General features: G+C 41.0%; 1 protein-coding gene across 2 annotated transcripts in view; it reads left to right on the forward strand.

Moving 5' to 3' along the window:
• The window catches only part of tafa5a (TAFA chemokine like family member 5a), a 151,202-nt gene extending 135,857 nt beyond the window's left edge, over positions 1 to 15,345 (forward strand). For both annotated transcript variants that reach the window (XM_058623506.1, XM_058623507.1), the window contains exons 4-5: positions 6,764 to 6,957; positions 13,637 to 15,345. In XM_058623506.1, coding sequence (XP_058479489.1) covers positions 6,764 to 6,772 — 9 coding nt within the window. In that variant the 3' untranslated portion in view covers positions 6,773 to 6,957; positions 13,637 to 15,345. The remainder of the gene's footprint in view (positions 1 to 6,763; positions 6,958 to 13,636) is intronic.
• The last annotated feature ends 1,533 nt before the right edge of the window (positions 15,346 to 16,878 follow it).

Raw genomic sequence — 16,878 nt, forward strand, 5'->3', positions numbered from 1 at the left:
TCAAATGGCTGGACAGCTATGTGCACTCATCTGTGCCAGTGTGTGTGTGTGTGTGTGTGTGTGTGTGTGTGTGTGTGTTTAAGCAGCTTTCACTGTCAGGAATTCTAATAGCCGGCAACAAGCAGACTCGGGTCATTGTTAAAAATTCATCTAAAAATATCAGCGTATGTGACGGATGGACTGGCCTGATGTGACCAGTCGGTTTCATCTCAAATTGAGGGAAGTCGGGATGATTTAGGTAACAAAAAAATGCCCAAAATGCTTTTAAGGTTAAGGCTGAATCTCTAAAAACAGAAATTACATAAGTCTCTAGCTATCTGCAGGCCTAAGGGAGAATCATGGGACAAAAACAAACAAACGATTTACTCCTCCGCCTCCCTCTGGTTAACTCTGAACAAATGGCCCCTTCCCTAAGGCTTTTCAAGGTCAAACCCAAACTGCAGCCACCGCCGCAGTATTGCGCATAGGGATGACTGTTGGCTGTGCACAGTCCAGTGAGCATGTCCGACCTGTCTGTCAGGTGTTTGTGCGAATACATCAAACGCAGACAGACAGATTTCCCTCGGAGCATTTGACTTAACCGAGTCCATGTGACTCAGCCCCACAGCCTCATAAAGGGCTATTTTGGACAAATGTCATGAGGTGGTTTGAGTATATTGGCAGAATGTTTGAGAGTTGTCACACAGGAGGAGATTGTTGTCCGGGATAACACCGCTGACCTATTCTCTAACTTGAGTCAGCAACACGGCTCAGTTTGAATTGCAAGGTGCAGTAGATGTATGCTGTTTGTCCCGATATAATGTCACTCAGCTTCTTCTTTTTTTTTTAATAATTCCCCTGCTTCTTTGTTTTTTGAAAGAAAAGAAAATCTTCCTTTTCCCTTTTACATTTTCTTTCCTTAGCTCTGCCCCTCTCTGCACACATTTATCTTATTCAGACGCTGCATTGACAAGCACATGTTGTTCTGGTCGATAAAAACAGACTATAGATTTTTTCGACAGCCGGCTCTAGAAGACACATATGAAGATTGATATGAACATTTCTGGATGTTGACAGTGATGTTTTGAGGGAGGGTTACTTTTATTACCTGCACACGACAACCACTGCAGCCACAGAGGAATATTCATTTAAAACCTCGAGCACATACAGCGTTTGTGTCAGTATTAGAGTCCCGCTGATTCTCGCTGACACCGATGATCCATATCAAGCTTGAAGACCATAAATGGGTTCATTTAACTGTTTTAATTAAAGTGTAAAATGTGCGCAGACTCTCAAAGTGCAGAGGCATCTGTCACTGCTGGATTTTCCGCCTTCACCTAAGTATAGGTTGCAGCAAAACCGCGAGAGCACACAAAAAAAATGATAATCACTCACGGACATAAAAACACAGCTGATCCGATCAAAGCTGATGTTAGAGTCCAAATTGAGAATTAATCCAGTTCTTTATCCAGTTTGCAAGGCAAGTCTAACCGGGAAGTAACAAATGACCTAATGGCCGCTCACTAACTCTGCTAAAAGAACTGCATATTAATGTTAGTCTATGGCAAAATGAGCCTACTTAGTACTTGCTTAGTTGCTGGCATCATCTTTGTACTGTAAGCAACCGGAAAAACCTTTTATGGTCTCGGATTAAATACCAAAAATACTTCGTTAAACACCGACTGTAAAAATGTGGGCTGTTCTTTTTTCCTCTTTATAGGAGCAGAATATTTCTTATACAGTTAAGTTTTAGACTCGGCTAGTTATGGCTAGGTGGTAAATGCATCGGCACAAATGGCTTGTTAAAAGCTTGGTAGATTCAAAGTTGTAAAAAAAAGGACTGATATCAGTATTGGTAGATACTTACACTTCACCGATTTGCATTTAGCTTTGTATTACTTGAATCGTAGTAGTATTTTTGAAATATAGTTCCTAACCTCAGTTTCCCCTGAGTTGAGAAATATCTTCATTCTTTTCTTTCTTACGTGCCCAGGAGTGACACTTGGTCCTGTTAGCGTAACTGTTAGCAAAGATGGCGGACACTGTTTACATTTTGGGAATGAGGTCCCGCCCCCTACGAGTGGGTCTAAAAAGTGCGGAATTAGCTTGGTCCTGTTAGCATAACTGTTAGCAAAGATGGCGGACACTGTTTACATTTTGGGAATGAGGTCCCGCCCCCTTACGAGTGGGTCTAAAAAGTGCGGAATTAGCGTTGCAGTTTCAAGACTCGGACCAAGTGTCACTGGTGGGCACGTAACAACAAAAAGGATGAAGATATTTCTCGACTCAGGGGAAACTGAAGTTGGGAAGCACAATTTTTCGAAAATACGAGCCCTATTCTAGTAATACATAGCTAAATGCAAATCGGTGGAGTATTCCTTTAAGGCCCCTGAACTGCCAGCCTTCCTGGATCTCTATAGCCAGCGCTGCAGGAGGAAGGCGAAGGCAGATGCTCTCTGACCCCCAGCCACAGACTTCTCACACTCCCACCATCTGGCAGGCCATACAGAAGCCTCCTGACCTGTACTATCCTCTTACCCGCGCACTCACAAGCTACCGAACTGCTGACATTTACACTTGTACATGGACCGCACACACAAAGCTACTACAATACCAGGATGTCATGGGTTTGCTCTCACTGTAGTCATGGGATCATAAAGGCAATCTACTGCTAAGATGTTGTTTCCGCCTACACTGTAATTCAACATGGCTTCCCTGTACCAAAACATTGCTTTTAATTAAATTTGTGCAGTTGAGTTGTCTTACAGTGAGGTTCATCACATCACTGCTCTGCAATTATTTCATCATTAGCCAAGTCCATTTCCAGTGGACGAGTGAAAATAACAAATCTTACAGCTGTGTTGCTTGTGTGAAAATGATACTAAACCTTGCTCTCATACTGTAATTATTCTGACCAATTGGAATGACTTATTTCTGCATGTTAAATGTTCAAAAAGGAAAAAAGATCAAAATCCTAAAGATCTGTCAACAAACAAGACGTCATTTTCTCACCCGAAGAGCAAGATTTGTGGGCCCTTGAATTCCTGCTGCACTGTAGAAATAACACATAATTGCAGTGTCCTTTGAACGGAATACTGCACTGCTGGATATTGTAGTGTAGCTGTCGTCTTTTAGCATGGTACTGTATCATTCTAGTATCGTAGATGAATATCTAAGGAGATTTTTAGGTTGTCATTTTAAAAACATGTCAATGGTTTTAAATAACCTCCTGGGTTTTTGCTGGTGAGCTACATCTTATATATCAAAAAAAAATCATCCACTGGCAAGAGAGTCATCAGCCCACAAAATTAATGAGAAAGGCTTAGATTCGATAGCCATATTATATACAAAAGACAGTCAATTAAAATAAAAACACTGAAAATAGAAACCCCGTTCTGCATCAACAAAGTTCATTTCCCTCTCCCTGAATACTACCCTCTCTGTGCGATGCTAAAAGATATGAATATGCATTTCATCACACAGTTGCTATTGTCAGGTGCTGCCGTTGCCGTTCTTCCTAAATGCTCTCTTTTGGTAAAGCGATATGTAGCCTCAGCAGTCATCTCCAATACCTCCTCCTCTCGCTCAAACGGCTTGCTGCTGTCTCTCTCCAGAGAGGAGGATGCTCCACGTTCTGCCCTCCACCATTTTAGACTGGCAGATGAAACGGCACAAGGAGCTATTTCTCTCTGCATGTGCCGACGCGGGGAGCTCGGCGGGAAAAGAGCAGAGCGAGTGCGCCATTAGAGGAGGGAAGCGAAATCACCTCGGGTTATCTCGCGGCTTTTGTGACAGCCCGATAAGACGAACAATTCAAATACAGAGACAGAGAAGCAGCGTGAGGGAAGAAAAGAGCAATGTGAGGGGAAAGACAGAAGAAAAGATTCAAGCCAGTCACACACACACACACACACACATTGCTTTGTAAAATATTAAGTCATTTTCAGTTTGGTGCCCATTAGGCAGTAGCTCCTTGTCAAGTCTTTCAGTCCCTGTTTTTGCCTTTTTTTTTGACAGCTGTCATGCTGTTTATAGGACCCTAAAGGAAACACATACCTTTGCCATTTGCCAAGTGATTAGAGCTCTGCGAGTCACTATAAATGAGAATCATTCATCCGGATATCCAACCGAATGCTTCTAGTTGTCGACTTTTCATATGCGAGAATACGCCATCATTATCAGACATTGCAGGAAACACTGGCGAGTACAATCGTGAAAGTGAAATTCTCAAAAAAAAAACGTAATCACGCGCTCCAGCAGGTCGGTCCCAATTGGTCTATTTACTCTGTGAATAGTGTGCTATGAGCAGAAGAGGCGCCTACTGAGCGAGGGACTGTGATTACTGTAATCAAGACTTTTTCACTGAAGAGAGGAGATTAGATGAGTCGATGGTTAGGAAGACAGAGAAAAAGGACGAGTATAGTCCTCATATAATGGTCCAATAATTTGCAAGTCATGCGTAAGTGATTTATTTGGCTGGGCAATAATTAAATAGCAATGCATTTCGTAATCCTATTTTCTTTAATAGCAACATAACAAAGACTCCAAAAAGTTCTTATGATGTGTAAGTGTTTTTTTTTTGTTCTGTCCATAAAGAAGTGTAAGACCTCAATTATCACTCACGGGCAAAAGTTAATCTTTAATTACCTGACATTTATCACAATAATGATAAGGTTAAAAGATAAGGGAGTGAGTGGTGAGTTCAAAATGCATTCAAGAAACCTTACAAGTTTATCACTTCTGCAAACACACTTGCAGTCCACTAACCCAACGTTTGCTGCTGCTGCCACTTTGTAGGAATATATACACCACAATTTAGGAGACTTTTTTTCTTGCATGCAATCAGTAATGAAACAACATCAAGTTTTGGATCTTTTTTAACTATCTTATGACCATCATGATATTCAGGCCACCTGGATTTATTTAGAATTTAGAATTGTCAAAAAATGAGTGAGTGCTCCTATGTATATGGGTGCAAAGCTCTATTTCTCTGTTTTCTGGTATCCATCTACCCGTCTTCTACTGCTTTATCCTCCACATGAGGGTCGTGGGGGGGGCGGTGCTATGCCAATCTTAGCTGACATAGGGCGAAAGGCGGGGTCACACCCTGGACATATCATAGATAGTTTTTGAATTTTATAATACGGTAATGAGAAGTACAGATGCCAAATCCTGTCAGCACAGAAGGGTTAACCTAATCACACGTTATGTCAGTGCTTGATCTTCATGTAAATGTCCCCATAGACTGCATGTGGTCACATGTATGTATGGAGCTGAAGGCTGGTTTCATTCACACGCACAAAAAGCCTTTTTTTTTTCCTGCAGTTTACACGAGACAATCCCCAGGCCAGTCAGTGTCCTCCTGTAAGCTCCAGGAGTATTTACGTGTTTAGACTTCTGCCAGTGACAGCATGTGTTCGTCTGAGTATGAAAAATCTCCTTTGACTAGGGTTTGTAAGCAAGAGCTCACCACCACCACCATCCTTCCCTCTATTTTCACATTCTCTCTGTCCCTCCGTGGAGCCGGCTCAGCCTAGGGCCTGATGGGTCCCCCAACACCACCATCACAGAGCACTTCCTCCCACCTCCCCCCAAAGGTTCTGGGTTGGTACCGGCCCTGGTAATTGATCCCTTTGGGCCCTCTAGGCACATCCAACAGTAGGTTGAACAGAATCACCACTAAAGAGACAGCTGCTTGGCCACCCTAGACAGGCCAAAAGAAAGGGAGAAAGCGGAGGAGACCCTGTTGCTGCTAACCATTAGCTCCGTCTGCCAGCTTTCTTCCAGTGAAAGCCAAGTCAGCACATTGTTTCGGCTTGGGAGATACCAGGTTTTACATATTTGGAACCTGGGAAAGATACAAGGGCAAGGACAAGAATAAGAAGGCCAGTTCTTTTCGAGTCCATCAAAAGCCTAGGAGCTTGTGGGATTCGTTGTTAAAAACCCAAATTCTCTGCTGGCTGATGAAGGCATCCTTGTTTCCAGCGTATCAACACTGCCTTGTTGCTGAATTTCAGCCATTTTCATGTGACCAAACAAGGTAATTGATTTCATAAAGCAGAGACTGATTGCTGGGAGGCCAGCACACCATTTGTGTTTGTTTATTCCTACAAGCAGACAACAAATGGACAACACAAAATAAATTGTACCAAGACATTCTGTGTTCAAGGAAGAACTTGTTTGTGCTGTTGTTGTTGTTGTTGTTGTTGTTGTTGTTGTTGTTGTTGTTGTTGTTGTTGTTGTTGTCGTTGTCGTTGTCATTGTCATGCAATCCAAAGGGTTTTAATGGTTCATAGGGTAAAATACTGACACATAAATCACTTGAGCCTTCAAACACCCAAATTTAGAGATGAATCATATATGCTAAAATGAAGCCCAGCAATGCAGACAAATAGATTTTCTGACCTTGCGATATCACTGGACAAAATAAATTGAAGGGTCACCTTCTGTGGATAATGAATGTTGTCAGTGCATCCAATAGTATACCTTCAGATATGGAGCCTATATAACAATAAGGGACTTTAAAATAATGGATTGTGGATGAATTTCTTTGCATTTCTATATTTTAACACACGAAACAAAGCAGGCGTGTTTTCAAGACACCTCGTGCAGACAAATCAATAACAGTGGCGGTGATGATGCTGGAGGAGTGACTGTGTCCAAATCAGGGGAAACAAACATTTAAAAAGAAAGTCTGCATCATGATGTTTGAGATAAATAACCATGCCCCGCCTCCTCTTCCTCTCCCTCTTCTCCCCGTGTTCCACTGCATCTCTTCCCTCAGGCACTATGACGTGACAAGAGTCCCCCTCGACACTCTTGCACTATGGAGAGCATTGATGACCCTTTGACAGACAGCCAAACACCATCTACCACCAACACCAACACCACCACCCTCACTACAACTCCACCCAAACCCTGGTCCAGTAAAGGCAGGAAGCAACATAAGAGCACCAGCAGCCTCATGGAGGCAGCAAGGTACACCAGAAACCTTTGAGTATGGATCATCTAACCTCAGTTAAATCTAAATTGTGATTTATTCTTGCAGTTTTGTCTGTTTGTTTGTTTGTCTGTTTGTGTGTTTGTTTGTTTGTTTGTTTTGCTTAGGACAATTTAAAATTGTGCCTGTTCAGTGTTCAAAGGTCCAGTGTGTAAAATGAAATTATTTTAATATGTCAGATCGATCGATCGATAGAAGCGTTTTTTTATTTCTAAATGACTAATTTCTCGCCTCAAATTATCTTAAAACTGCGTTCAGCGACACAAAAAGATATTTATATTCAGGTTTTTGTGTGTTTTTTTTCTCTGCCGATATGTTCTGAGGGGTGAACGATCTTGCTTTGTTCAACCTCAACGGCTCTCTGGACCGGTATCAGCCTCATGGGTTAAATAACTGGTTCTTCCTACTAGTTAGTCAGAAGTGAAGAAGCCTCTTGGGGGAGAGCAACGTGCTGCAAAATCTTACACACTGTACCTTTAAGCAAAATTGGCCATGTCTGTAGGTATTATACAGTACACATTCAGTTTGCCCAGATTATATCACTCAGATTAGATGCGCTTCTTATCATAATTATCGCGACTTTTAATTCAATTTATTACGAGCAACCGCGTATGTTCTATTACAGGACACAAACGTTTCATTTGCAGCATTCAATCAACACTAAGCATGGATACAAACGCGAGCATATGCTCATAAATAATCCGCCTGTTTGTTTGATATCTTTATTTGCCTTACTCGTTTCTCCATGAGCTCACAAATTCCCTCGCGAATGTTCAACCCCAGAAAAAATCCATGTGTGCAGTAATACCAGTAAAACCCACAGCTCTGTTGTACTGGCATGCCTTAATATTGTCTTTAAAGTATTGTATGTCAGACTGGAGTCTGTTCACTCTAATAAAAACAGGCGCCAGTCAGAGCCTGATATTAATGCATGTGACTGGGAAATAGAGAGTGGCCGCGTAGTAAATTTAGCGCACAGCGCAATAAAAGTGATGAGGCCAGAGTCGTAAAAACGCCCGGTCTCGTTGGCCCGCAGAGTCTCTGAAAACCAGGCTCTTCTGCCGCTCAATGTTGTTAGCATCCATGGCTCCTGCTATGATTCACTTTTGAGGAAGAGATCTGATCCTGCTGCTTTACAGACCAGACAGCGTGTCTTCAGAAGACATGAACACGATAGCACGGGGTGAAATGCACACAGTGGACTCACATCCTGTCACTGTGCATCATATAGAGCAGGGGTGTCAAACATACGGCCCGGGGGCCAGAACCGGCCCGCCAGAGGGTCTAAACGTAATGTCAAATACAATATTTTTCTCTTCCAGATACCTGTGACTAAATGTTTGTGCCTTTTTAGATCCAGTGTGATGTGTAAATAGTACATTTAGGCACGATATTGTTGAAATTGCACTTATATTTCTCAAGAAATTTCATGTTTTGTAAAAATATCTTCATTAAATGTAAAAACAAAGGAGAAAAAAGCAAGGAGTTCTTGTTGTTCATAGGTTATAATGCTATTATTTTACTATTTTTACTGGTCCGGCCCACTTGAGATCAAATTGTGCTGTATGTGGCCCCTGAACAAAAATTTGTTTGACACCCCTGATATAGAGGGTTATTGACCGTTTTGCTCACAGAGGATCAACATTTGATCACATTATATGCAGTATAGCGTTTGTCTGATCTCAAATGTTATATAAATGGATATAATCTATGCATTCCAGTTTATCAAGGGCAGCATCTTCATGTTTAATACAAATAAATGACATTGTATGATCCCGCTGTGGTTAAATATGTTCTAATGTTCCCTCTCGAGCATTGAATTTCTAATCATATTTCAGAATGCAGATAGTGAAGCGTGTTTGCTTTGATGTTCTGAAGAAACGTACTGGGCTACAAATGGACTGATAATGACGCGACACTCTGGATGCCTTTGAACTTCTTCCCTAATGTGGAATGGGGCGTAGCGTGTGGGGATCCGTGTGCATACATGTTCCTGTATTTTTGATCTCAGTGTCTGCTTCAGGCATTATCCAACTTCACAGCATGTAATGAGCGATTTCCCTTTCCCTCATTAACCTGTGGATCGTTTGGAAGCCGCGAGTTCGTCATGAATATGCACCGAGCTGCCATTCGTGTGACGGGCCCAAAAAGGGGACGAGCGCTCAACAGCAAAGCAAAAAAAAACAAAATAGGTGATTTAATTATTAGAGTGACGGCTTACCAAGAAAGGCTGTATATAGTCCAAGAGCTGGTATTTTGGCAGCACTTTGCTTTAAGCTTCCAGTCCAGTTTGATGTAAGAAATCATCCAATTACACATTGAATAAAGCTGATTTTTTTTTTTGGCTTTAACTTGTCAGCAAATTGCCGCTGATGTTAAAACTGATTACAAAATTGCAACGTCCACATTTGTCCTCTAAAAGCCCTGTGTCCACGTTCTTGGACACCAGGATGTGTTTTTTTGTGGAAAGATGGTGCTGCTTTATTATTCTTTTATTTTTATCATAATTAATATTATTTTTATTATTATTATTATGAACATGTGTTTGTTGATTTTCAATAAACACACCAGCAAACATTTGTGCACATAGGGGGGGAGGAAAAGGAGAAATCTGTTGGCATGAGCACAGACAGAAAAAGAAATGTACGCTGATCAATAAAAGCCAGTGTTTGAATACAATTTTGAATCAAGCTCAAGACGGGATGCCAATTTACCTAGAAGCGTCCCTCCTGATTTGTCACTTTGATCTAATTTTGTCCAGGTGTGACACATTGCCCAACTCTGTCAAACACAGTTTCATACATAGAATACGATGTTGAATATGGGAGGTTTTTTTTTTTGATTTACAGAGTTGTCATTTCTGCTCCTTTATTCTAACACAGGGGTGTCGAACTCAAATGGGCCAATGAGCATCTAGTGTGGTCAATGGGGGTCAGACTAGAGGGGGAAAGTTGTGGGTGGGCAATATGAGCTTAAAATTATAGCACAATATTCCATCACGATATCACAATAAAGATATTCATGAGGATATTTGACAGAATTTTAAAGTAAATTGTTTTGATATGGAAGGACGTATACGTCACAAAAATAACATATATATGAGGCGAAATAAATATTTTAATGTCAAGACATAAATGAAGTGAATAATAACATTATTACTTTAATTAAAACCCCAAACAAGCTTATGTATACAGTACATATATGTACTTTAATGTTGAATGTAATACTAATACTAATAATGTGATAATTAAAATTGAGTGTCTTATTATTATTCTTATAATAATAAAAAATGCTGTTAGCAAATATAAAGTATTTAGTATTATATTCTGTCTATAGTCATGTTGTGTTAAAGAAAGAGGTGTATCAATTATAACATGATATTGGTGGTGGGCCGCCAGTTTGGCACGTCTGTTAACGTTTCCCCTCCACACTGATGCCAATAGCTTTTTAGTATAACATTGTAAAAACTTACCTCTACTGTAAAAACAGTACCTTTGTAGTTTCCTCCGTTATCTCCAAAATAGTCGCTTGCTTTCTCAGGAGCTGGTGTTGTGCCATAATCGGCCTCTCTGTGTAAAAAAAAAAACAAAAAAAAAAAACACCCCCTCCCCTGTGGACCTGCATATTTACGTGCGTGTGCTGCTGCATCTTTACAACAGTAACCAAATACAACAACACCTGGAGCCACTGGGGACACAAAAGTTGTCTGTCGCCTCTTTAATTAACTGCATACACCTGAGAATTTAGCATTTGATCTATGTAACCGGATAAAGAGTTTGGAGAACATCAATATTCCTTCTCTTTTTCTTTTTTTTTCTTTTTTTCATCCCCCCCGCGCCTGCCCATTCACACGTTCACCATGCACCGTGTCCGCACTCTGACATTTTGATGGGAGTGAGCAAGAGTTCACACAGAGGAAATGTCAAGCCGGGGCCATATGGTTTGGGTGATTTGCTTTCAAAATCCCTTAAATCCCAGCTGGCGAGCGACTGCATATGTATTGTGATTATAGTTTTTCTTCAGCTCCAGCAGATGTGGCTGCATGCACCTTCACTTGAATGCACACGCAAAATGCATATGAAAGCAAGCACGAATATTGTTGTTTCTTTCCTTTTTTTTCTTCCCTCACATGGACGTTTTACAGCTTTGCCCAGAGACAGGAGGCTTTAGGTCCTTCCTGTCCTGAAGTGCACGTATTGATATTCACTGAGCGGATCACATGGAAGACGGCACAAATTAGAATGCTTGCCGACTTACTGTAACACCTCCAGCAGGTATTGCTCTCACTTCAACGTCTCGTTCTCGTCCCGGACAACAGAAATCACAGTTTGTCCGCATGTTCAGTAGCCGAAGCGCCAATGCATCACATTTTCCTTTCAGCGCTGCATTCCCCCAGCACCAGAATGTAAAAATATTCCCTCAATATTATAGGATATGAAATAGAGTAATGTGGTCGTTTTCTGATAAACCCAAGGTAATAATCACCCAGGGCCTGTGAATTTTATTCATAGGGTAAATTCAACTAATATTCATCCAACATTCGTTCCCCCTTTTTAATAGAAGGCTTGCATTTCCGCGAGATTAGATTTGTGTGTGAGATTTATGGGGGACCATTTGCCACAGTGTGGGTGTTAGAAGAAGATAGAGGAATATAGAGTGGGGATGTGAGAATTGCCATGTCAGACCCTGACTATGTGGTAGCTCACATAAAACGAGACTACCTACAGGATGTCTTTCATCTGTTTAAAGCCATTATGTAATCAATTCCCTTTTTTTAGAGCTTAACCACGGGGATTCTACGCAGTCCTCCCTCCATTTCAGCCGCGTCTGTATTGTAGAGGTCGACGGATCATTTTTGGGTGATTAATCGGCTCCAATACGACATTTTACAACCTATCGTTATTGGCAGCGTCTGCCTCCGCTCGCGCTCGATGAGTGCGCTGTTTTTCCACGCTCCACAGACATGAAATTACGGTTCAGAGGTTATATTTACTCATTTAAAGGCCACTTTTGCTGACATGATTTCTCCTGATGAGTAAAAACCACCGATCCCTTAAAAAAACAAACAAAAACAAACTCATAGTGCATGAGAGCTAATGTCAATAAGTTAATGTGAGTTAAGAGGTGTTTGAGGTGCATTCAATGACCCTTGAAAATCTTAATAATTTCCCGAACACATGCAGTTCACGCACCAAATTCACCTTTTTTTTAATCAGTGCAATCACTGACATTGACTGATGTTTTTTAGGAGGCTATTGGCCAATTAATTGGCCTTAAAAACATCTGTATTGTGAGCCACTGGCCGTAGGGAAGCAGGATTAAACACCTGTCACAGTCAGACAGTTAGCACAGTCATGCCCCCACTTTAAGCTGTTATATCTTTGGACTATTTGATGCCCAGTCCAAACAAATCCCTGACATTTATTATTCCTAATGTATCCGACACTGTCGTGGTGTGAAACACGCTACCACACATCCAACGCGGGGCCCCCTTCATGGCAATTTGCACCCTGCGAAATCATCAAGAGTTGGTTATTACGAATTAATGCGGTCGACTTGGAAGGCCTCAGCGCCTCTGTCAAAGTTGGCTGTGAGACTGGCGACGGCCAGATGGTGAAGAGGCTTCCAGATACATCTTTCAGGGGTAGATTAATTGTTTCTCAGTCTCTGTGCTGTGAGACTTACTTTATTACTGCGTTTTGGCCCCGCTGACAAATTCCCAATATTTGACTCGCAAAATATTATATACATATAATTACAGTGCCATCATAAAAATGCATTTTATTCATTGTATTTTTGTTACATCACAATTTTTAACGGCTGAATCTGGGAACTTTTCATGGTACTTTGAGAGTAGAGGTCAAGGTCATGACAATAATTCCATCACGGTCATCGTCGTCTCTGCTTTATGCCGCTGTCCTCAGGAAAGCGGTGCTGAAGCATCAGAACCTGCACGTAGAGACTCTGCCCCTGGGTAATCACAACGCTCAAGACATACGTAAATTCACAAATATAACCATTCATTTGAATCTATTATTAGAGGCGGTTAGCATTTATGTGCAATAACCCATGAATAAGTGTGGCCTCTTTTCATTCCCGCTCTTACCTGAACCCTTGTCCTTCATCGTTGTTTGAATAGTGGGCGGCGACACTCGGTGAAGCACATCCTTCAACAGTAATGCTGAACTGAAAGTCTCAGAAGTCGTCAAGAATGTGCTTCCTACTAGAGCTGAATCGATTAATCGATTAGTAATAGATTAATCAGTTTGAAGCTTTTTTCATGATTAAAACAAGATTTCTGATTGTTTAAGCTTCTTAAATATGAATATTTTCTTAATTTCTTTGATCTGGATAACAAATGAATCATTAAAAGTCAATCCTTTTGGTTTGTGGACCAAACAAGACATTTGAGAACATCATCATTTCCAGGTTTGACGAACACCAATCAACATTTTTGATGGTTTTCTGGTATTTTATGGACCAAACGATACATCGATTAATTGAGAAAATAATCGATGGATTAATCGATAATGAAAATAATCGTTAGTTGCAGCTCTACTTCCTACAGCGACGGCACGCTAAGCTCGCATAGTGTTGCTTTAACGTTGCTAAAACAGTCATTTTTGTTCTGTTTGCTCTGTTCTTGTTGATCCGCAGGTCTCATAACACAACCCGAGGCAGTAAAAACCAGCAAGTGACTGTTTGAGGGAGCCAGCTCTCCCCCTGGACACTGGGCAAACTACTCACTGTAAAGCAGTTCCTATTTCCTGTGACCGGCTCCTCCGGGTTTGTGACTGCTCCCTCCTGCTATCTGTCGTTGGGTCAACATGTCGCATCCACCTCCTCTCCACTCTATCTGCCTGCTCTGTGAAATTAGCAGCACCTGCTCGTGCCACGGAGGACTGGACGCCGTAACATGTTTTTTTGCCTCACTGGAATTCCTTGCGTTTGGAGCTTCTAACTCTTTTCAAGCACTTTAATGCAGGAGTTCCAAACGCGCCGAGGGGGATCATCACAGACCGGACCCTGTTGCTTCTCACGCCAACTCGCAGGGGCCGTAAATTACCGAACTGAGCTCTCTCTCTGCTGTGAATAGGCCTTCTGCTGGAGTAAACCTCTCATATTTTTATAGACCAAAGAGCAAAAACAATAAATACGATCATTTTGACAGAGTGCACCATCTGGCAAAGACACACACGGAGACTCTGTGCCGACCAGTGACTGCTCCCACAGAGACACGGTGCACAGGAGGACAAGCCCCCCCGCGTCCCGTGGCACAAGTACCGTGCAAAAATCAAAAAGGAGTGCTTTTAAAACCTTCTAGACATTGTTTTTTCTCAGACTAAGCCCACCACTGTATTTTGAAACTGGAGATATAGGTACTACATATGTATAACTGTGTATCCAAAAAAAAAAAAAAAAAAAAAATTATCTGATTTGCATTTTTCAGTAGCTATGGTTGGGGACAGCTTACAGGAAGAACGGTCAGGCCAGGTCGCGGTGAAGGATCGCACCTCTTATCAAAGATACGCTGAACATATACAGAGAGTATAAATGCTGTAGGGTCTGGAAAGGAGCGAAGAAATGTCATTAAATGTATTTTGAAAGGCCCTAAAAAGTTATATATTTAACAGTTTTATATGTTGTACCTTTGTAGAGACGCTTATTGGACTTGTGGTCACAATGGCAGTTTAGTAGGATGTGAACAAAATGCTGTTGTTCTCATGACTGCTGGCTCGTAGTCCCAGGTTTTCTGTTCACACCTCAGTAGCCGCTTTCTTTTCATGGTCGTCAACAAGTCACTGTCTATCAGAACCACTCATGGACGAGAGAGAAGAAAAAAAAAGGGGAATGCGACACAATTTATTGAGGACTGATCTGCAGCCAACTGAACGTTGTAAATCTATGGTAGTCAGTGAAAGCCATTGAAATTTGCTAATTTGCTATGATACTGTATTGTACATGGTGTGGAATACTGACTCATTTCCTCTCTATGGGTTTTGATCTCTTAATTTATTTTTGTGCTTGTGTTTGTTTCGCACAAATCCGGCCTCTCTCCTGTGGCGAGGCGGGCGGGGGGAGAGTAAAGAGAGCGACAGAGAAAAGAGAGCGAAGCAAGCGCTGCAGAAGTGTCAGAGCATACATTTTTATCATGAAAGATTTAATAATAAATATAAATACAATGAAAAAGCAATGTCCCCTGCAAATTTAGATGGCCTTGGCGTTCAAGGTCATCGACAGAAATTCCACTTAAGTCTCACTTTTTATGAATGTAATGTTTGTGTTCCGTCACAAAGAACACGACTATAAATGGAAGTTTCCTTTTATTTTCTAGGTGAGGAACTCACTTGACAATGGATGGGAAAATGCATATATATATATATATATATATATATATATATATATATATATATATATATATATATATGTATATGTGTATATGTATGTATATATATATATATATATATACATATATACATATATGTATATGGAGGAATTTAAAGTGACCCTCGCAGTCATTCCTGAGCTCCACGTAATCCAGATTATTCTGTATCTGTTGCAGCGTTTAATACAACATGGTTGTCTTTGACAAAGCCGGGTTTCAGTTAAGTGCATAACGTTAAAGGTCCCCGTGTGTAACATCGACGCTGTGTTCACTCCGGACGCGGAGCAAATTTATTGCGCGACCCAGGACTATATGGACACAACTTTACATACAAAGCGATGCTTTGGTTGAACCCAAAATAATACGGCGACTTGCGGCCAGAGCTCCCATCGCGTCACAAAATATACAAAAATGATCCGGTGGACGCGGTAGAAGTGATTGGCGAGGAGTGTCGCGTGTGAACACAGCATTAGGAGGGTTTATAAGCAGAATTTTGAGTTGCTTGTTTGTGAAGCTCTGAGACGCACTTGATAAAGGGATGGGTGATAAGAGTCTCACCAATTCTTACACACGGGACCTTTAAAGAAGGAGCTTACTAGCAAAAAACAACGTTACATATCAAAATCTTTTTGGCATCTTCAACAAAAATGGACTGATTTACTGATCCCTTTTTTTTTTTTGTATATAAGAACATGTACCAAATGGTTGAGATGTCTGACTCTAAGGAAATCAAAAAAATGCACCTTTTAGTTACGTATGTGATATATTCTACAAAGCATTGATGACTTGTGTTCAAACACATTTGAACTGAAGTTGAACCGGCGCTCGTGCTTATTCTTGCCTTTTGAATCAGTATTGCAGTATCAGCACGTCTCACATGAAAAGATTTTTTGGAAATCTTGAACTGATATAGTGCGTCTGAATGTAGGACGACCCTGATTATAACGCGATTCACGTTTTTTTTTTTCCCCCAAACACTGTTCTTTTCTCCCATGACATCATTTTAACATGAGGAGGAGAAGACCCCCCCCCCCCACACACACACACACACACACACTGAACTCGTCTCTCTCTTGTAAAAGTGGAACATAAAATACAGTTATATATATAAAACCCACATTTGTGTATCTTATCTGTCAGTCTCAGACTACACTCGCTCCCATCAGGCTTTCGCAAGCTGTCAAAATCACTTTCTCTGACAGTTAGTACTTGTTGGACTTGTCTTCTTTGAGCCTCGTCGTCTGCGGCAGTCGTACTTCTTGGCTCTTTGACAAAGCTTTTTTTTCATTTTTCATTTATTTATTTTCTGCGATATCTGCGTTAAAAAAAAACACACACACACATCAGGAGACAGTGAAAAACGTTTTAGAATCTATGAATTTATTTCCTCAAACACTCACTGACAACCTATGATTCAACTATTTTGATGTGATATTTGGAACAAGCGTCACAATGTCACGTCATGTAAATTATGATTACACGTAAGTAATATTGAATGCTTCAACCAATTAAC

The sequence above is a fragment of the Solea solea genome, chromosome 3 (genome assembly GCF_958295425.1).
Source record: "Solea solea chromosome 3, fSolSol10.1, whole genome shotgun sequence".
Taxonomy (NCBI): domain Eukaryota; kingdom Metazoa; phylum Chordata; class Actinopteri; order Pleuronectiformes; family Soleidae; genus Solea; species Solea solea.